Source organism: Ctenopharyngodon idella, chromosome 5 (assembly GCF_019924925.1).
Source record: "Ctenopharyngodon idella isolate HZGC_01 chromosome 5, HZGC01, whole genome shotgun sequence".
NCBI lineage: Eukaryota > Metazoa > Chordata > Actinopteri > Cypriniformes > Xenocyprididae > Ctenopharyngodon > Ctenopharyngodon idella.
In genome coordinates, this window is record NC_067224.1 from 44952608 (window position 1) to 44975009 (window position 22402).

Here is a 22402-nt window from a genome sequence, read left to right on the forward strand (position 1 = left end):
AGGGAGCCATCACCTGAGTTCTGAGTCACTTCCTTGTGGACTACGTTACCCATAGGCCCTCATTCCTGGGACTGATTGCACACACCTGCATTACATCACACTCACACTATTTAAGACGCACACACGCATCCATACACTGCGAAGTCTTGATTTGCCCCGGTGATCACTACTGAGCGTTTTCTTGTGGACTGTTATCTTGCTATCGATTGGACTGTTTATCATTTGTGAACCTCTGCCGCCTGCCTTGAACCTTGCCTGTTTCCTGGATTACGTTTGTCTGCCGCCTGCCCTGAACTCTGCCTGTTGTAAGTCTCTGTTTGTCTGCCGCCTGCCTCGACCCAAGCCTGTCCCTGTTTTCTGCTACTGTCTTGCCCTTGTCTGCCTTGTGCTTTGTTGTCACAATAAAGAAACTGCAAATGGATCCTCACGCTGTCAGCCCTTCATTACAGAAGACTTCGCCATCAAACGATCCAGCAGTTCTCCTGCAAATCTCCACCGAACTCTCAGCACAGGCCTCTCAGCTTGCCGCGCACCAGCACCAGCTGACTCGTCTTGCGTCACTCACCGAGGAGCTGGTGAAAACCCTGCAAAGCCTGCGACTTCCCTCTCCTGAAGCCATCACGCCGCCTCCCGCTATCAATGTGAGTCAAGCGTTTACTTCTCCACCCGCTGTAAATCCACGCCTCGCTCTACCCGAGAAATTCGACGGCAGTCCAGCCAAATGCAGGGGCTTTCTCCTTCAATGTTCTTTGCTTATAAACCAGCAGCCTTCGCTGTATCCCAACGATACCAGTCGGATATCGTTTGTATTCTCCCTACTCACGGGCAAAGCACTTGACTGGGCCACAGCAGTATGGAGAGAAGATAGCTCTGTGTTCCCCACGTTTACGGCCTTTCTGCAAAGCTTCAAGGAGGTGTTCGAACATCCAGAGGGCGGCAAGAGCGTCGGCGATCAGCTGCTTTCCCTAAACCAAGGTAAATCTACCGCCGCCGAATTTGCATTGCAATTTCGCACATTGGCCGCACAAACTAACTGGGTGGAGGATACACTGAAATTACTGTTTCGCAAGGGCCTGTCTCTGGAGCTTCAGGCCGAGCTCGCTTGCCGTGACGAGGGGAGATCGCTGAACGCGTTCATTGAGCTGGCCATTCACATCGACAACCTCATCCGAGGCCGACGACCCGTTCGCCAACTCACGCCAACCTCTGCCGTTCCTGAGCCCATGCAACTCGGATATACTCCCCTCCTTCCAGAGGAACGAGAGAGAAGGCGCCAGCTGCATTTATGCCTATACTGTGGCCAGGCAGGACACATCAAGCTCAACTGTCCCATTCGACCCAATGCTTCTAATCCCAAAGCGGTGAGTTCAGCCCAACATGTCGACTATTTGCCCAACTGCCTTAAAATCCCCATCCAACTGACCAGTGACATTCAAACTATATCTACCTATGCTCTTCTGGACTCTGGTGCAGCAGGCAATTTCATGTCAGACACATTCATCCGTCAACACAATATACAATTAACCAACTGCAACTCTTCATTAACAGTGGAGGCGCTAGATGGGAAACCTATAGGAGGAGGAAGAGTGGCGCACATTACCTCAGCGCTGGGTCTACAAGTCGGGGCGCTGCACCATGAGCAAATTCAGTTCTACGTCATCCATTCACCTAACAACCCTATCATCCTCGGATTACCTTGGCTTCGAACACACAATCCGCATATTTCCTGGAAGGAGGGTCAGATCGTCCAGTGGGACCCCGCCTGTCATCATCGCTGTCTGAGTCCCGTTACGCCATTACCCCTCCATACCATCTCTGTCGACAAGACCCCAACCGACCTCGAACCTGCTGTACCAGCCGAATACACAGATCTGTCCATCGCTTTCAGTAAGTCCAAATCCACGGAACTACCACCTCATCGCCCCAGTGATTGTGCAATCGAACTATTACCTGGTACCACTCCGCCCAAGGGCAGGATATTCCCTTTGTCACAGCCCGAGGATGCAGCCATGAGATCTTACATTGAGGAGGAGCTGGCTAAAGGATTCATTCGGCCCTCAACATCACCAGCTGCATCCGGGTTCTTCTTTGTCAAGAAGAAAGACGGCGGTCTACGACCCTGCATTGACTATCGCGGCCTGAATGACATCACTGTAAAATTCCGCTATCCGCTACCACTGGTCCCTGCAGCCCTCGAACAACTACGTCAAGCCAAGTACTTCACCAAGCTGGATCTACGCTGCGCATACAACTTGATTCGCATCAGGGAGGGTGATGAATGGAAGACCGCTTTCTCCACTGCCACTGGCCACTACGAGACCCTTGTCATGCCCTTCGGCCTGTCCAACAGTCCCTCAGTCTTTCAATCCTTCATCAATGATGTCTTCCGAGATATGCTCAACCGCTGGGTCATCGTGTACATAGACGATATTCTCATTTATTCCAACTCCTACGACGAACACATTCAACACGTTCGAGCGGTGCTGCAACGTCTAATACAACACAAACTTTATGCCAAGGCTGAGAAGTGCGAATTCCACCGCACCTCAACATCCTTCTTGGGCTACGTCATCAGTCGAGATGGAGTGGCAATGGACGATAGCAAGGTAAAGGCGGTGTTCGAATGGCCACAACCACGCACACTAAAGGAGCTACAGCGGTTCCTGGGGTTTGCCAATTTCTACAGGCGGTTCATCAGAAACTTCAGTGGGGTTGCCGCTCCCCTAACGTCCATGACTAAACGCCAATCTTCTCGACTCGTCTGGTCACCCGAAGCAATAAGTGCGTTCCAGGAATTGAAGGAACGTTTTACGTCAGCACCCATCCTACGTCACCCAGACCCCAAGCTTCCCTTCATCGTGGAGGTGGACGCCTCCAGTACTGGCATTGGCGCAATCCTTTCCCAAAAGCAAGGTAATCCGGCCAAGATGTTCCCCTGTGCCTTCTACTCTCGCAAACTATCAGCGGCAGAACGTAACTACGATGTGGGCAACCGAGAATTACTCGCGATGAAGGCGGCGCTGGAGGAGTGGTGCCATTGGCTGGAGGGGGCAAGACACCCGTTCACTATTCTCACTGACCACAAAAACTTGGAGTACCTGCGCTCAGCCAAACGCTTGAATCCACGACAGGCAAGATGGGCAATGTTCTTCACACGCTTCCACTTCACTGTTACTTACAGACCCGGCTCCAAGAATGTCAAGGCGGACGCACTATCAAGGCAAGCGGAGGAGACAGGACGGAGTGAGGGTACTGAAAACATTCTGCCTGAAGCCTTGTTACTCGCTCCAGTACAGTGGGATGTCATGACGGAAATTTCACAACTCAACGAGCAAACCGCACCCCCAGTAGCATGCCCTCCAAACCGCACCTTCGTCCCCAGTCAGCTCAGGGATAAACTACTCCATCAAGTCCATGATTTCCCGAGTTCTGGCCACCCAGGCATCACAGCAACGTTGCAACTCCTCCAAAACCAGTTCTGGTGGGAGACCATGCTCGCGGATGTCACTAAATTCCTCAACAACTGCATCGCCTGTCAAACCACCAAAACCTCACGTCAAGTTCCTGCCGGTCTGCTTCAACCTCTTCCCATTCCCCAACGTCCTTGGTCCCACATTGCAATCGACTTTGTCACGGATCTCCCCGAATCCCAGGGCCACACCACAATTCTCACAGTCGTCGATCGCTTCTCCAAAGCATGCCGCTTACTGCCACTACCCAAACTACCCACAGCTCTAGAGACCGCTGAACTCTTGTGCAACTCGGTCTTTCGTTTCTACGGCCTGCCGGAGGATATAGTGTCGGACAGGGGTCCTCAATTCACCTCCCGTGTCTGGGCCGCCTTCTTCAAGCAGCTCAATGTTAACATCAGCCTTACCTCTGGGTACCACCCCGAATCCAACGGCCAGACTGAACGCTTGAATCAGGAGCTGACACGATTCCTCCGCACCTACTGCCATCAGAACCAGGCCGACTGGAGCCGATATTTAATGTGGGCGGAGTATGCTCAAAATTCCTTACGGAAACCTGCCACCGGAATCACACCCTTCCAATGCGTGTTGGGCTTCCAACCACCTCTCTTCCCTTGGTCAGGGCAACCATCTGACTTGCCCTCAGTCACAGAGTGGATGCGTCGTAGCGAGGAGACCTGGGATCTGGCTCATCACCATCTCCAGCGCGCTGTAAGGCGACAAGAGACTCAGGCAAACCGGCATCGACGTCCCAATCCTCACTACTACGTGGGACAGTGGGTCTGGCTGTCCACCAAGGATCTTCGCCTCCGACTTCCATGCCGCAAGCTCAGTCCCAGGTTTGTAGGGCCTTTTCAAATTCTTAAACAAATCACTCCTGTATCATTTCGACTCGATTTGCCTGCTAATTATCGTATTTCTCCCACCTTCCATGTATCTTTGCTGAAACCCTCCGGGGGTCCGAGAGAGGAGCCAGTGGGAGCTGAGACCCGCAACCCCCCACCCCTGATCATCGAAGGCGAGGAGGCTTATAAGGTTCGAGAACTGCTCGATTCCAGGCGCCGGGGTGGAAGGCTACAATATCTGGTGGACTGGGAGGGGTACGGCCCGGAGGAGCGATCTTGGGTCAACAGGGATGATATTCTGGACCCATCTCTTTTTGAAGAGTTCCATCGGACGCATCCGGAGAGACCGGCCCCTCGTCCACGTGGTAGACCTCGGCGCCCACTCCCTCGCGTCTGGAGCCGCTCGCAGGGGGGGGGCTCTGTCACGAATACGGCTCCCGCGGCTCCTCCTCCCGGCCGCCGGAGGGAGCCATCACCTGAGTTCTGAGTCACTTCCTTGTGGACTACGTTACCCATAGGCCCTCATTCCTGGGACTGATTGCACACACCTGCATTACATCACACTCACACTATTTAAGACGCACACACGCATCCATACACTGCGAAGTCTTGATTTGCCCCGGTGATCACTACTGAGCGTTTTCTTGTGGACTGTTATCTTGCTATCGATTGGACTGTTTATCATTTGTGAACCTCTGCCGCCTGCCTTGAACCTTGCCTGTTTCCTGGATTACGTTTGTCTGCCGCCTGCCCTGAACTCTGCCTGTTGTAAGTCTCTGTTTGTCTGCCGCCTGCCTCGACCCAAGCCTGTCCCTGTTTTCTGCTACTGTCTTGCCCTTGTCTGCCTTGTGCTTTGTTGTCACAATAAAGAAACTGCAAATGGATCCTCACGCTGTCAGCCCTTCATTACAATTTACAAGTAAAATAAATTTGTTGGAATGTCCTTACAATTTGTTACATATACTTTAAGCGTCTTTCATTTTGGCATTTCCGCCTTCAGTCACGCCGAGGCCTGGTTTTACTACGAGTCTGACACTGAGGCTGATGAGGAGGTCTGAAGCACCACATTTGGGTGTTTTTCTGCGCAGATGAGAGAATTCATCAAATGGTAATTTTATACTTGTTTTTGAAAGCACTAAGTGTGGCATTATGGTGTGCCCATGCTTTGAACACTGTAAAAGTGGCACTGTTATACATTCACACATTATCAATTCCATTTTTTTGACTCATACTCATTAACTACACCGTGTTTAAGAGTCTTGTCGCGCACAGTGCAAATAAGAAATGCAGTTTTTCTGCAGACTGAGGTGGGGAAGTGTAGAACGTGGAATTGGTTTGCGGTTACCATGCAAGTTGCGTTATCTAATGCAAAACTATGAAGTTAGAGCATTGCAATGCTTCCAGGTTCTACGTCAGAACGCTGGCTCAGTATTAGCTGGCTCCTGTGTCAGCATCAAATGCATGTGTTGTGCTGCTCATGTGACCAGAGCCGGCCAATACTGAGCCTGCGTTTGGACATAAACACAGAAGCTCTGCAACGTAAATAGCTTAGCAGAATGACAGGGGAGAGACGAATTTGTTGAATAAAGTCATTATTTTTGTTTTGTTTTTGCGCACAAAAGGTATTTTCATCGCTTTATAATAATAAGGTTGAAACACTGTAGTCACGTTGACTATTTTAACAAAGTTTTACTACTTTTCTGGACCTTGGTAATTACGTTGTAAGTATGTAAGTAAAACTGAACATATGGAGCTGGTTAATGATGCAAACTCCAAAATATGTTTGTTTACAAATCATGCACCATGATAGTGTTTTGAGGTCATAACATAATTGTGCAAGGAGCTGTGTGAAAACAAGTCTTTACTGATCCATAATCTGCCCCAGTAATCATAATTGTGTGCGAAAACGATTAAAAGTGCTTGCTGTTTTACTGCCTCTAGTGTTCATTTCTGTTGGAAACTGCAGTGATATGTACATATTGGTACATATTTTGCGTTTTGCAAAAATGTTGCCACAGGTACGTTTTTCCAGTGAGCTTGTGTTGGCCGTTTTACCACTTTTAGACAGGATGATGATGTTCTCTGGCAGAATGCCTTGCTTCCGAGAAAACGCAGTGAACTTGTCCAAAACAACTTGGCTCAGGTGGGGTGTTCTGCCTACAAAAAAAAAAAAAAATACAAGCACATCAAAATGTCACAGAAACAATTCTGACTAAATCAATGCAAACTGCAGTAAATAATTTAATTAATTGAGCTAATGTTTTTTACAGTACACATTATAGGCTGAAATTTAAGTAAGATTAGAAACGGCATTCATAATCCATTTACTTCCGTAACATGATGTTTCAGAGAGGAATAAGATGTTCAACAAGAAACATTTTAAATTAAATTAATTACAAGAAGTAAAAAGAATTTCTCAGGGTGCAACATTAAAGGATTAGTTCACTTCTGAACTTTCCTCACTTTCTGAAAATTTCCTAATAATTTACTCACCCCCATGTCATCCAAGATGTTCATGTCTTTCTTTCTTCAGTCAAAAAGAAATTAAGGTTTTTGAGGAAAACATTCCAGGATTTTTCTCCATATAGTGGACTTCAGTGTGGTTCAATGGGTGGAAGGGCTCTACACGATCGCAGACGAGGAATAAGGGTTTTGTCTAGTGAAATGATCGGTCATTTTCTAAAAAAAATAAAAATGTATATACTTTTTAACCACAAATGCTCGTCTTGCACTAGCTCTGCGATCCGCCACGCATGACGGAAGTACAGATTTAGTGTCTACAAAGCGAACGTGCAAAGACTAAGTCAAATGGCCTTTACAAAAAAAAAAAAGGTAAAACAACGATATTGGTTGATTTTGAAGTTGGAGAATCGCTAGATAAGACCTTTATTCCTCGTCTGGGATCATGTAGAGCCCTTTGAAGCTGCACTGAAACTGACATTTTGACCTTCAACCTGTTGGTAGCCGTTGAAGTCCACTATATGACTTTACAACCAGCTGGCAAAAACTTGGCAGGAGAATAGCTATGGGGTGCTCAATTTTCCCCATTTTATTCACAGCAGCCTTTGAAGTCATCCTGATTGGAGCAAGGACCATGGCGAGGGGATTAAAGGAACAGTGCAGGATTCAGGTTGCCTCCCCTCCGGTGCTTCATGGATGATGTCAAAATCCTGCTCCAGACAGCGGCATGCACACACAGCACAGCTCATCAAGAGGCTGGAAGAGCTGCTGAGCTGGGCCAGGATGAAAATCAATTCGGCCAAGTCCCGTAGTCTCTCTATCCGCAAGGGAAGGCGAGTGTACACAATTTCTTTCCAAGAGGCAGGGGAAAGAATTCCAGTGCTCTCTGAACAACCAATAAGAGCCTGTCAGAGTAATTAGCTGAGCTCACAGATACGCATATGGCAACCACAGTTACTGAATGAATGAATGGTATATTTATATAGCGCATTTCCTATGTACAACTGTATACCCAAAGCGCTTTACAATCATATCAGGGGGTCTCTCCTTAACCACCACCAGTGTGCAGCATCCACTTGGGTGATGCGACGGGAGCCACAGTACAACGGCACCAGTGCGCTCACCACACACCAGCTGTAGGTGGAGAGGAGAAAGAGTGATAGAGCCGATTCAGTGGATGGGGATTATTAGGAGGCCATGATTGGTAAGGGCCAATGGAGGGAATTTGGCCAGGACACCGGGGTTACACTCCTACTCTTTACGAGAGTTAGTGCAGAAATGCCCTAGTTAGCATAAACCATCAATCCTGGCCATTGGCAGGGACTGATTATTTTGAGCAGACCTGGACAGGCGGCTGCAGTTCTCCGCTTCTATCGCACAAACCACATTGAGACCAAACAACAAACTGCGATGCATTGTGTATTCTGACACCTTTCTATCAGAACCAGCATTAACTTCTTGAGCAATTTGAGCTACAGTAGCTCGTCTGTTGAATCGGACCACACGGGCCAGCCTTCACTCCCCACGTGCATCATTGAGCCTTGGCCGGCCATGACCCTGTCGCCGGTTCACCACTGTTCCTTCCTTGGACCACTTTTGATAGATACTGACCACTGCAGACCGGGAACACCCCACAAGAACTGCAGTTTTGGAGATGCTCTGACCCAGTCGTCTAGGCATCACAATTTGTCCCATGTCAAACTTGCTCAAATCTTTACGCTTGCCCATTTTTTCTGCTTCAAAATGTTCACTTGCTGCCTAATATATCCCACCCACTAACAGGTGCCGTGATGAAGAGAAAAGCAGTGTCATTCACTTCACCTGTCAGTGGTCATAATGTTATACCTGATCAGTGTATAAACGATATAGAAAAAGTTAAATCATACAGTCCTAGCAAACAGTAATGCTTAAACACATTTGACTAGCTAGCTGATAAAACCAACAACCAATTAACTATCAAGACTGACTGGCTAACACTGTTTTTCTCATTTGCCAATGCTCTTTTATTCCTTCATTTTAACTAAAGGCATATCTGAATGATGTTCGTTTTAACCTTCATCAACAAGTAGAATCAACCATGACATCGTAACCTTATCCTATTCCTTTTTAACGCAGATAATTCACTCACCCAATCAATGCAACCCCATGAAAGTTGGGGTTGGCCGACTTGAACTAGTTGATACAGGAAATCAGCAGCCTAATAAAGGCTGACTGGCATAAAGTATTCAGAATATAAAAAATAATAAACTTAAATGTATTTGAATCAAATACACATGTACTGTATCTGAAATACTGCCCCACCCTGCCCGGGGTTAAGCGCAGCGTGAGAAGTCATGCAAAACAAAGCTGAACCAAACCACGTGCAAACATTAAATTCACAGCCTGCTACAAATTCAAGTTAATTTTAAGGTGTGTAAATGCTGGAGCTGTTACCGCAGAGTTTGCTGACCACTGTAGTGGAGTTGTCCTTGGTCTTGACAGTGTGGATCAAAGCATATTCATCATACTTCACATCAACAAAAGTTATGTTGTAAGTCTCCCAGCCTGTGGAGCAAACATTTTTCATTTGAGTCCTGTATAACCCACTATACTGTATTTCATGTCTAGGTGATCATATCTTCCTTACATTCACTGCAGTAGCTGAATATTCCAGGAAAATCAGACTTATTAACGAATTGGTTCATCCTCCAGCATGTGCCATCAGGACTGGAAAGACAGAGGACAAATGGGTAAAATCTTTGCATTATCCAACATGGGAAAGTTTCATTCATAGTTTCTTATTTTTAGTGATCAGTTTATCTTACTTGAGACTGGAATATGCCATCTCCAGATGTCCTTCATCAGTCGGTGTCAGCATGGCGACTCCCATCTTCATGTCTGCCTTACAGGTGACAAACCACTCAGCACTGGTGGCAAAACCAATCAGGTACCATTTCCCAGCCACCTATATAAAGGACACAGACATCAACATTTTCCAAAGGATATTCTGGTCTCTAAATATAGTTCATGTCCCTGCATCATTACAAATCTGTGGGCTACACATATAGGCTAGATTCCTCCTCTCAGCATCTTGCAGTCTTACACTCTTGATTTTGAAGTCGGGCTGTGGCGTGACACCAGAACTAACGGCAAGGGCACAGAGCAAAACTCCCAACAATCCCAGCATGGTGGTTGGCATGACTACTGCAGAGCTCAGTCCAGAGTGTGTGGGAATCTGGGCCTCGAGGGGTGAACTCTGAGCGGAGTCCCACGACATGCTCTTATATAGCGCAGCCCTACGTTACATAAATACATGCCCCTTACACATGCACACACCAGAATGCACTTCAAGGTTACTTTGAAAATGTAATAGGTTACAGATTACAAGTTACCCTATTTAAAATAGTATCATTACCATTTCAATTACTTTATCAAAGTAATGTAACTGATTACATTTGATAATTTTTCTCAACATTTCTAACAAATGTTTTCAACTGTTAATCATTTTCAAACATTTAAACCAGGCAGGGTAACACCTAACAGTATAGTACTCAAGACTGATTACTGTCAGACTTTCAAAATCCTTCATCACTTATAATAATTTAATTTTAAAGCACAGCCACCACAGAATTAGACTTTAGCACCTCTTTTTACTTTGAGATCATTCTGAGGTTAAATACAGATTTAAAATCATAACAAGAAATTGTTTAATATCTATGATACTGTTTTTGAAATCAAATCTTTGCATAGCTATGACAGGAAACACTGGAATCTAACAGTGCCTTGGAAAAACAGTTAATCTTAAAAAATAAAGCATATACATAAACTCAAGTAAATCTGTTATTGAATACACTTGTCCTATTCTGTGTCCTAAACTCCTGAAACATTGGTGTCTCATATTTGAGAGCAGTCAGTGCAGTTTGGGAAAGAAATCAATTAAACAAATAAACATTATTCAACATATCCTATAGCTGTAGATGCAAAGTCCTAGATTAACTTTACTGAACTCATCACATAAGTCAGTCAAAACAATTCCGTAAACAAGTAAGAGTTTAATTGAAACACAAAAATACAAAAATATACAAAAATCCTGTTGATTCTTGTATCCTGTGATATTACACTTGTTAAACCTTCATCTTGTGTTTCCTTAGTTTAAACACAAGTTGTATCCATAAAGGACAGCAAAACGGTAAGAAAACTGTTTCTCCCTTATTTCCCTGCCTGAACCTGTTCAATCTTGCATAACAACAAGTGGGCGTCATAAAACAATTTTAGTAAAGTGAAGTGAATTTGGTGTTGTTTACGTCTTCTCACAAACACACTGACACAGGCACTGAGGGTTTGAATATTGAGTTTAATATTGAGGAATGAAATCTCATTGTGTCTGTTATTAGATAAGACAGACTATTTTATATGTGGTTAGACGTGTTCAGAAGCGGATCAGAGGGTCACAGAGGGATTTAGGGTACTGGACTCTAGTCACAGTCAGTTTCCCTCCATAGACGGGGAGAGCTTCAAATATCATCGCATGAACACACGCATCTCCTCCGACGTTCACCTGAGAGAGAGAGAAATCCACACAGATTTATAAGTGATCTCTTCCATGTAAAACTCTGTTCACATTGCTAGCGACCTAAACACATTCATTTTTCATGACAGCATGCAAAGTTCTGCTACAGTGACCGCTGCTGACTAGATTTGTGTGTCCAGCAGCGCTACAAAGTTGAGAAAAGTTTTCTCTTATAGGCTGCAAACGCAGAGAAACGTTATACAGTGACTTGATGCATTTTACCTTTCAGAGAGGACAGAAAAATTACTGGACACATCGCACCCGTTTATTACACACTGCCACAATTTCAAAATCCATAAAATACAAAAACAAAACAAAACAAAACACTCTCTTACCTTCACCACATAGTTTGTCCCTGCCACAATCTGAGAAGCAAAGCTTAAAGGTGTGTAAACCTCAAAATTGGTTCCAGCCTTCTCCTCTATGTCTGACTTCACCTGAATAAACAAATACACATTTTATATTCATCTAAATTATTATTATTTAAATAAGATTGAGTTTATTAGTCTCTAGGGAGTTACATCTATCATTCAGACATCAGAAAACTTAGGCTATGTCAAAAGTATTGTGACATTAAGTGAAAAGTAAAGCCGAGTTCTCTTTAAAATGACTTGAAATTAAGCTTTGTCCCCATTGTGGCTGAATCACAGAACTTTAAAGAATATATAAACCTATAAAGAATACTTCAGTTACATATACATCACTGGACATTTATGCATCATTTGCTACATTGCACACACACACTCCTGTACCAAATATAGCTCAACCCATGTCTCTCCTCAGCACACCTATACAGACACACCCTGACTTCACAAAATATATTATACAATTTAATTATGAACATTAATAAAAAATAATAATACTGAAAATAACATTAAACAATAAAATTTCAAGTCTTCAATGACAACAAATAATTTCCACCAACACATTTCACAGCACCAAAATAGATAATTTTACTAGGCGGTGTTTTGACAAAAAAACTCATTTACTACATGAGTGATTTTCTGTCTCCTACCTTAAGGCAGATGTTTGTCACCTCTGGAGTGACAGGCCTCACTGAGGTAAAGCCACCATTCATTAGCTTTGCTGCAGTGTGAAATAAACAAAACAATCAAAGCCTGGATGAAATAAACTGTATTATCAGGCAGTCTGACTCACATATTGATTCTGTTTCACTATTTATGCTCCCAAAATCGCATGACATGAGTCGTCATTGTAATTTCATGTGATCACATCAAAGAGACTGAATGAATAGGCAGTTTCACTTTGGGGCTGTTGTGTAATATTCAGTTCCTGTGAAAAACTGTTCCAATGGCAGTAGGTATACATGAACATTCATGATATTTCCCCTATTGTGGGCGTGTCCTTGAGACAATGCGCAAATGAATGGAACTGAAAATATTAGTGCACACTCCTCAAATCGCAACTTGTTTGATGGATTATTTCCAAAAGATAATGAAGTTTTGATGTTAAGCATTAACTGCAACAGATCACATTTTCAAATGTATTATGTAATATTCAATTTTGTAATGCACAGTAAAATCAGCAGTGTAAAAATTGCAGTGTTGAAAGTTATTAATACCCAAAGAGTTGAATTAACAATCTACAGTGTTAAAGTACTCCTTTTCAGTGTTACAGGGTGCTACATGGTGTAATTTCATTTTTACACTGAAAGTGCAAAAAACCCCACCCCGAAATGTCTTGACTCCACCCTTTGATGACTGCTGCCTCGCAAAACGCTGCCGCCGCTATTTTATCTTCATGCGACCAAGACGGTAAGTTTGATTGGTTTTCTCTGCCTAAAATTAAATAGGAAATACATTCCTTTAAACATTTTTAGTCAAAATAAGTGGTGGTGAACACATTTTAGAAATGACTAACTAAATGTGTTTTTTGTCAAGGTTAAGGGCGCTCGTTAAAGTTAAGTTCATGAGAGGCAGAGATGTACAGAATAATGTAAAGCTTCTCATGCTGTTTTGATTTCCTGGATGAAGGTGATTTTACAAGTAAAATAAATTTGTTGGAATGTCCTTACAATTTGTTACATATACTTTAAGCGTCTTTCATTTTGGCATTTCCGCCTTCAGTCACGCCGAGGCCTGGTTTTACAACGAGTCTGACGCTGAGGCTGATGAGGAGGTCTGAAGCACCACATTTGGGTGTTTTTCTGCGCAGATGAGAGAATTCATCAAATGGTAATTTTATACTTGTTTTTGAAAGCACTAAGTGTGGCATTATGTTGTGCCCATGCTTTGAACACTGTAAAAGTGGCACTGTTATTCACACATTATCAATTCCGTTTTTGTGACTCATACTCATTAACTACACCGTGTTTAAGAGTCTTGTCACGCACAGTGCAAATAAGAAATGCAGTTTTTCTGCAGACTGAGGTGGGGAAGTGTAGAACGTGGAATTGGTTTGCGGTTACCATGCAAGTTGCGTTATCTAATGCAAAACTATAAAGTTAGAGCGTTGCAATGCTTCCAGGTTCTACGTCAGAACGCTGGCTCAGTATTAGCTGGCTCCTGTGTCAGCATCAAATGCATGTGTCGTGCTGCTCATGTCAAGTCAAGTCAAGTCACCTTTATTTATATAGCGCTTTTTACAATGTAGATTGTGTCAAAGCAGCTTTACATTGATAACTGGTACATTGTTTGGCTGCACAGCAGCTCTTAAAGAATAGTGTCAATGCATGTGACCAGAGCCGGCCAATACTGAGCCTGCGTTTGGACATAAACACAGAAGCTCTGCAACGTAAATAGCTTAGCAGAATGACAGGGGAGAGATGAATTTGTTGAATAAAGTCGTTATTTTTGTTTTGTTTTTGTGCACAAAAAGTATTTTTGTCGGTTTATAATATTAAGGTTGAATCACTGTAGTCACGTTGACTATTTTAACGATGATTTACTACTTTTCTGGACCTTTAATGTGGTAATTATGTTGCTTTAAATGGAGAATAAAAATTTTTTCAGATTTTTATCAAAATATCTTAATTTGTGTTCCGAAGATGAACGAAGGTCTTACCGGTGTGGAACGACATGAGGGTGAGTAATTAATGACAGAAATTTCATTTTTGGATTAACTAACCAGCTGAGCTACTAAGCAAGCTTAGTATGTAAGTAAAACTGAACATATGGAGCTGATTAAGTGAACTCCAAAATATATTCGTTTACAAATCATGCTGGTTAAAAGTGTTTTGAGGTCATAACATAATTGTGCAAGGAGCTGCATGATTTATTGATCCATTATCTGCCCCCGTAATCATAATTGTGTGTGAAAACGATTAAAAGTGCTTGCTGTTTTACTGCCTCTAGTGTTCATTTCTGTTGGAAACTGCAGTGATATGTACATATTGGTACATATTTTGCGTTTTGCAAAAATGTTGCCACAGGTACGTTTTTCCAATGAGCTTGTATTGGCCGTTTTACCACTTTCAGACAGGATGAAGATGTTCTCCGGCAGAATGCCTTGCTTCCGAGAAAACGCAGTGAACTTGTCCAAGACAACCTGGCTCAGGTTGGGTATTCGGCCTACAAAAAAAAAAAAAAAGTACTAGCACGTCAAAATGTCACAGAAACAATTCTGACTAAATCAATGCAAACTGCAGTAAATAATTTAATTAATTGAGCTAATGTTTTTTACAGTACACATTATAGGCTGAAATTTAAGTAAGATTAGAAACGGCATTCATAATCCATTTACTTCCGTAACATGATGTTTCAGAGAGATGTTCAACAAGAAATGTTTTACATTAAGGTTATATTGGTCAACATGATTTAACATGAATAACATAAGCTAACAATGAGAAATACTTCTAAAGCATTTATTAATCTTAGTTCATGTTCATTTCAATATTTACATTATTAAAATCAAGTTATACCTGTTAACTTGAGCTAAATGAACTAACATAGAACAGTTTAACTAATGTTAACAAATAAGAAATAGGCCTGTAACAAATGTAGTGCTCATTATTAATGCATTAAATAATGTTAACTTAATGGGACCTTGTTTTAAAGTGTTACCAGAAAGTCATTTCAGAGTTGAACAAGTTATTACATTTTGACCAAATTGATGAAAGAATAACACGACTAATTTGCACAAAGACCAGGAACAAAGAAGTAAAAAGAGTTTCTCAGGGTGCAACATTAAAGGATTAGTTCACTTCTGAATGAAAATTTCCTGATAATTTACTCACCCCCATGTCATCCAAGATGTTCATGTCTTTCTTTCTTCAGTCGAAAAGAAATTAAGGTTTTTGAGGAAAACATTTCAGGATTTTTCTCCATATAGTGGACTTCAGTGTGGTTCAATGGGTGGAAGGGCTCTACACGATCGCAGACGAGGAATAAGGGTTTTGTCTAGCGAAATGATCGGTCATTTTCTAAAAAAAATAAAATTGTATATACATTTTAACCACAAATGCTCGTCTTGTACTAGCTCTGCGATCCGCCACGCATGACATAATCACGTTACAAAGGTCACACGTGACTTATGCGGAAGTACAGATTTAGTGTCTACAAAGCGAACGTGCAAAGACTTTACAAAAGTCTTTACACACACAAAAAAGTGCCAAGCTGTACTGAAACCGACATTTGGACCCTCATCCTGTTGGTAGCCGTTGAAGTCCACTATATGGAGAAAAATTCTGGAATGTTTTCCTCAAAAACCTTAATTTATTTTCGACTGAAGAAAGAAAGACATGAACATTTTGGATGACATGGGGGTGAGTAAATTATCAGGAAATTTTAATTCTGAAGTGAACTAATCCTTTAATCTGGGACCAGATCCAATTCGCTAAGAGGGACGAGAAGGATCTTAATGTTGTCTGGCTGGATTTGGAGAAAGCCAATGGCTCTTTTCTCACATCGGTTGATTGACTTTACCCTGGACTTTTTCCACGTGCCTGCATGTGTCAATACCATCATCCAAAGCTATTTTGCGGATTTGAAGATCTGCCACTTACTACATGACTTTACAACCAGCTGGCAAAAACTTGGCAGGAGAATAGCTATGGGGTGCTCAGTTTCCCCATTTTATTCACAGCAGCCTTTGAGGTCATCCTGATTGGAGCAAGGACCATGGCGAGGGGATTAAAGGAACAATGCAGGATTCAGGTTGCCTCTCCTCCGGTGCTTCATGGATGATGTCAAAATCCTGCTCCAGACAGCGGCATGCACACACAGCACAGCTCATCAAGAGGCTGGAAGAGCTGCTGAGCTGGGCCAGGATGAAAATCAATTCGGCCAAGTCCCATAGTCTCTCTATCCGCAAGGGAAGGCGAGTGTACACAATTTCTTTCCAAGAGGCAGGGGAAAGAATTCCAGTGCTCTCTGAACAACCAATAAGAGCCTGTCAGAGTAATTAGCTGAGCTCACAGATACGCATATGGCAACCACAGTTACTGAATGAATGAATGGTATATTTATATAGCGCATTTCCTATGTACAACTGTATACCCAAAGCGCTTTACAATCATATCAGGGGGTCTCTCCTTAACCACCACCAGTGTGCAGCATCCACTTGGATGATGCGATGGCAGCCACAGTACAACGGTGCCAGTGCGCTCACCACACACCAGCTGTAGGTGGAGAGGAGAAAGAGTGATAGAGCCAATTCAATGGACGGGGATTATTAGGAGGCCATGATTGGTAAGGGCCAATGGAGGGAATTTGGCCAGGACACCGGGGTTACACTCCTACTCTACGAGAAGTGCCATGGGATTTTTAATGACCACAGAGAGTCAGGGCGTCGGTTTAACGTCTCATCCGAAGGACGGTGCTTGTTACAGTATAGTGTCCCCGTCACTATACTGGGGTGTTAGGACCCACACAGACCACAGGGTGAGCACCCCCTGCTGGCCTCACTAACACCGCTACCTAGCTACCTAGTTTTCCCAGGAGGTCTCCCATCCAGGTACTAACCTCCCTGAACATCTTGGTTTGGCATGCAGGTGGATCATTTCCTTATTGTACTCGCTTAGAGCATTAATATGTGCATGTTTTTTTTTTGTTTTGTTTTTTTTGATGAACTGTATGAAAATAGCCAGCATCTGCTCTTTATTTCTCCCAGTGTGCACATTTTTAAAGCATTAAAATTTTTTGTTTTGTTAACAAAATGTGTATTATAACAACGTTTGCTTAAGTTAAAGAAGTTAGATATCAGTTAAGAGGCTAGTTTGCTAACTTGAACTGTCTGAAAAAGCCAGCATCTGCTGTTCTTTTCTCTCAGTGTGAGTGTGCACATTTTATAGCATTTATGGTTTCGTTTTGTTAACTAAATGTGTATTACCAGCGTTTGCTTAAAACCTGTTAACACCCAGCACACACTTTGATTACATTATTTCAAAGTTACTACTAGGTTTAATGTAAGTTATAAATGTAACTTGACAGACTATGCATTATTAAAAAGGTCTAAGACTCAGCTTAAATTTTTGACTTCTGTTTTATTCAACATATCTTTTAGTGACAGAAATTTTTTAATTTGTGTAAAAAAAAAAAAAAAAAAAAAAAAAGTTTAAAACATGAAACCAAAAAAGTTATAGAAGTTTATGAAAATGATTTATGAACAATTTTTTATATAATATTTTTTTTATAAAACATGTATAAAACATGGGACAATAATATAATTTATAAAAGTAAACAAAAAAAATCATCAACAGCATAAAATCTTGCACAATGACAGAAATAAACAGCAGATTTCAGGCTATTTCAGGAGTAGCCTCAAAGACTTTAACCAATCTCTGAGTATTAAAAGCTTTTAATACACATTTAGTTAACAAAACAAAACCATGCACATTTTAAAGTAAAAGTGTGAGTACAGCAAGAAAATGATCCACCCTCATGCCTCTCAGCCATGATGCCTTGATCAGTTGTTATCTGCGTCTCGAGCCGATGACATCACTAGGAGGGAGGTGTGGCCAGGCCCACTGAACACGCCCCAGTTTCTTGACTCCACCCCATGTCAAAACAATGCCATGAAGTGAAACGCACTAACTTATTTAATACTTAATTCTTCTGCAAACATATGTGGCATTATATTGACTCCACACAAAACTGCTTTGGCTCAGGGCCGCTATAGGTGGTGCCATGACCAGGTGAGGAAGTTGGCAGAATGCACAAAAAGAGCAAGAGCGATGGCAAACAAGAGGCCCCAGAGCCCTAAGAGGCAGCCTGTCCAATTTGTAAAAGCAGGTCAGTTAGTGCAGAAGTGCCCTACTTAGCATAAACCATCAATCCTGACCAGTGGCAGGGACTGATTATTTTGAGCAGACCTTGACAGGCAGCTGCAGTTCTCTGCTTCTATCGCACAAACCACATTGAGACCAAACCTTGTGTTGTGGTCTGAGACGAGTAAGCGGGTAGTGCTAGTGGAACTCACAGTGCCCTGGGAAGAAGCAGCACAGGATATGAGGCATATGAGCAGAAAAAGTCACGATACACCGACCTGGTAGCGGAATGCCAGGGAAAGGGATGGAGAGCAACAACTTAACCAGTGGAGATAGGCTGGCTTCGTTGCTCAGTCGACCAGCCACTTCCTGAGGCACATCGGCTTCAGCTCTGGCGAGGTCAGTAAGAAGTAAAAGATCTTGCCGAAGAGGCGGAGAAAGAAAGCTTTTGGCTATGGCTGAGGAGGACTGACAAGAGCTGGGATGCTGAGAAGCCTCAAGGCATAAGAACCTGAGATCTAAGTCCAGCGGCAGGGAGACGTCCCTGTTCACTGCCCCACTACCCTGAGATGTTCTGGGACTTAAGGGGCGAAACATCAGTGAAGGGTGGCTCCCAGCTGATGACCCTGCGGCTGGCAGTTTGGCACCAGCAGAGGTGCGTCAGGCATTAATGCCCCGCAGGTTTTATCACCAACCTCTTTCCAATTATACTGCAAGTGTGTCGCTCAAGGGCACAGGGGCACTATTACGGGGGTGCAAAGTATGCCAGGCATATGGGCCCAGGATGCTAGAGGGCCCCAAATCATGACTTTGGATTTTTTTGTGTTTTTTTTTTTTCTTTTCTTTTCTTTTTTTTCTTTCATACACAAATATTTTATGTAATAATATTGTAGTAAAATAAAATAAAATCAGTGAATTATAGAAAGTAAGAAGTGTATGGAGGACAAAACCTGCAAAAACAATAAATAAATATATACGTAAATAAATATATGAAGAAATGTAAAAAAAAAAATTAAAAAATAAATATACGTAAAAAAAAAAAATTAAAATAAGTATTTATACTTTTATTTCCTTATTTATGTATAATTGTATTTTTTCCCCACATTTATTTATTATATTCATTTAAATAATGTTCATTTTAGGCTGCTGTAACTTTAAGAGCTTATGCACGGACCCAATATATTGATATACATCAAATTCTCCCATTTGTTTACCTTTACTCAAGACTGGCCGTGTTTATGCGAATACTCAGATTTTGACATTTTTGTGTGCATTTGGCCGTTTAGCCATGCACAGAAAGCTGCCTGTCAGTATGCAGTGTGTGTGGAGACGGAGGCGCCATGGATGATTACATAGGTTACCAGCTAACATCAGCATTAAAGACTTTTAAAAACATTTTAGCTCAAAGCTCACTTTCAGACAGCAGCAAGTGTTTGAAATAACTTCTGTTTGTGATCCGATGTGGATGCTGATCACCAAGACTATGCTCGTTATTACCATAGTAAACATGGTAAATACGACGGCTTGAAGAAATCAGACAAATCATATACGTAGGCTATCACAATCATGTATTTATTTTATCTGTCAGCACGTCTCGTCTCTTAACGGACTGTCTGATATCCATATTTAGCTCCGCATATTTCTTAAATTAAAGCAACTCCAGTTCCCTTTCGAAGGGGAACTCTACTCTGCGTTTACCGCTATGGGGAACCATCACTCGTGACAGGTGTCCGAATGCCAAAGAATCACACCACTCCAATCCTATTGGCCAGCGACAGCCTATGACGTCATCATAGCGCGAATCCGGAAGTATAAAAGAGCGCCTGGGGAAACAGTTAGTATCTTCTCGTCTTTCGGGACTGTTCTGTCTATGCCTTTGTTTTCTACACTGGTAAGTAATTACTCTACAACATGTCTCAGGTTACGTATGTAACCATGGTTCCCTGAGAACAGGGAACGAGGCTCTGCGTTGCCTTGCCATGCTTCAGGCTGCCTGCTGAACAGTCCCTCAAGACGAGTAGGTACTGACTGTTTCCCCAAGTGCTCTTTTATACTTCCGGGTTCGCGCTATGATGACGTCATAGGCTGTCGCAGGCCAATAGGATTGGAGTGGTGTGATTCTTTGGCATTCGGACACCTGTCACGAGTGACGGTTCCCCAGAGTTTTGTTCCCTGTTCTCAGGGAACCATGGTTACATACGTAACCTGAGACGTTTTTCGGGATTCCTCTGTTTCTCAGACTGAAAATATAACTGTTGGGACTGTCACTGGAGAGAGTGCTAAAGCTCCTCAGGTCGTATTTTTGGTGGAAAATTTGTAGAAATTATCATTCTTTGTAAATGTGATGTAATCATATGACTACAAATAACATGACTACAAATAAACAGAAACAGACGCAACTGAATAAGTGCGCGTGTTTCTTTTGTGAAATAACAGTAAATACCACTTTATTTCTGTGACTAATGTTTAATCTTGACACACATTAATTCATTATGATCAATTTGTTTGGTAAAACATTGATGCTTGGGGTTTAAATCTTTAAGTAAATATGATATGATTTAAAATAAAACGTGATTCATCAGACCAGGCCATCTTCTTCCATTGGTCCGTGGTCCAGTTCTGATACTCTGGTGCCCACTGTTGGCGCTTTCGTTGCTGGACAGGGGTCAGCATGGGCACCCTGACTGGTCTTCGGCTATGCAGCCCCATACGCAAACTGTGATGCACTGTGTATTCTGACACCTTTCTATCAGAACCAGCATTAACTTCTTGAGCAATTTGAGCTACAGTAGCTCGTCTGTTGAATCGGACCACACGGGCCAGCCTTCGCTCCCCACGTGCATCAATGAGCCTTGGCCGCCCATGACCCTGTCGCCGGTTCACCACTGTTCCTTCCTTGGACCACTTTTGATAGATACTGACCACTGCAGACCAGGAACACCCCACAAGAGCTGCAGTTTTGGAGATGCCCTGACCCAGTCGTCTAGCCATCACAATTTGTCCCTTGTCAAACTTGCTGAAATCTTTACGCTTGCCCATTTTTTCTGCTTCTAACACATCAACTTTGAGGACAAAATGTTCACTTGCTGCCTAATGTATCCCACCCACTAACAGGTGCCGTGATGAAGAGAAAAGCAGTGTCATTCACTTCACCTGTCAGTGGTCATAATGTTATACCTGATCAGTGTATAAACAATATAGAAAAAGTTAAATCATACAGTCCTAGCAAACAGTAATGCTTAAACACATTTGATTAGCTAGCTGATAAAACCAACAACCAATTAACTATCAAGACTGACTGGCTAACACTGTTTTTCTCATTTGCCAGTGCTCTTTTATTTCTTCATTTTAACTAAAGGCATATCTGAATGTTTGTTTTAACCTTAATCAACAAGTAGAATCGACCATGACATCGTAACCTTATCCTATTCCTTTTTAACACAGATAATTCGCTCACCCAATCAATGCTAGATGTTGTACAGCTGCAGCTCATGTGCATGAAAGGTAAGGTTGGTGGTCTGAACTAGTTGATACAGGAAATAGTATTCAGAATATAAAAAGAATAATTAACTTAAATGTATTTGAGTACTTTTTTTCAAAGGCTTTAAAATACAAAATAGTATTTTGTTTCTCAAATATGCATGTACTGTATCTGAAATACTGCCCCACCCTGCCCGGGGTTAGGCGCAGCATGAGAAGTCATGCAAAACAAAGCTGAACCAAACCACGTGCAAACATTAAATTCACAGCCTGCTACAAATTCAAGTTAATTTTAAGGTGTGTAAATGCTGGTGCTGTTACCATAGAGTTTGCTGACCACTGTAGTGGAGTCGGCCTTGGTCTTGACAGTGTGGATCAAAGCAAATTCATCACACTTCACATCAACAAAACGCATGTCATTGTCATTCTCCCA

At 42.6% G+C, this 22402-nt stretch overlaps 2 protein-coding genes across 8 annotated transcripts in view; both read right to left on the bottom strand.

The window, feature by feature from the left end:
- Window positions 1–22402, bottom strand: part of LOC127512273 (cytosolic phospholipase A2 gamma-like) — a 136144-nt gene that overhangs the window by 88308 nt on the left and 25434 nt on the right. For 2 of the 7 annotated variants that reach the window (XM_051893042.1, XM_051893036.1), the window contains exons 3-5: window positions 9402–9481; window positions 9209–9319; window positions 6371–6472 (exon numbers count right to left, since the gene is read on the bottom strand). The exons of 3 other annotated variants lie outside the window; for them this stretch is intronic. In XM_051893042.1, the coding sequence (XP_051749002.1) occupies window positions 6371–6472; window positions 9209–9319; window positions 9402–9481 (293 nt within the window). Of the gene's footprint in view, window positions 1–6370; window positions 6473–9208; window positions 9320–9401; window positions 9482–9579; window positions 9720–9857; window positions 10027–22402 lie in introns of those variants that run through there. 2 more of the 7 variants (XM_051893037.1, XM_051893040.1) reach the window with 2 other exon arrangements.
- On the bottom strand, window positions 11089–22398 carry LOC127512287 (cystatin-A1-like). The gene is made up of 5 exons (XM_051893070.1): window positions 22291–22398; window positions 14753–14854; window positions 12340–12410; window positions 11660–11761; window positions 11089–11312 (listed from the first exon to the last, which is right to left on the bottom strand). The coding sequence occupies exons 1-5, from the start codon at window positions 22382–22384 to the stop codon at window positions 11184–11186; spliced, it is 498 nt and encodes a 165-aa protein (XP_051749030.1). The 5' UTR covers window positions 22385–22398; the 3' UTR covers window positions 11089–11183.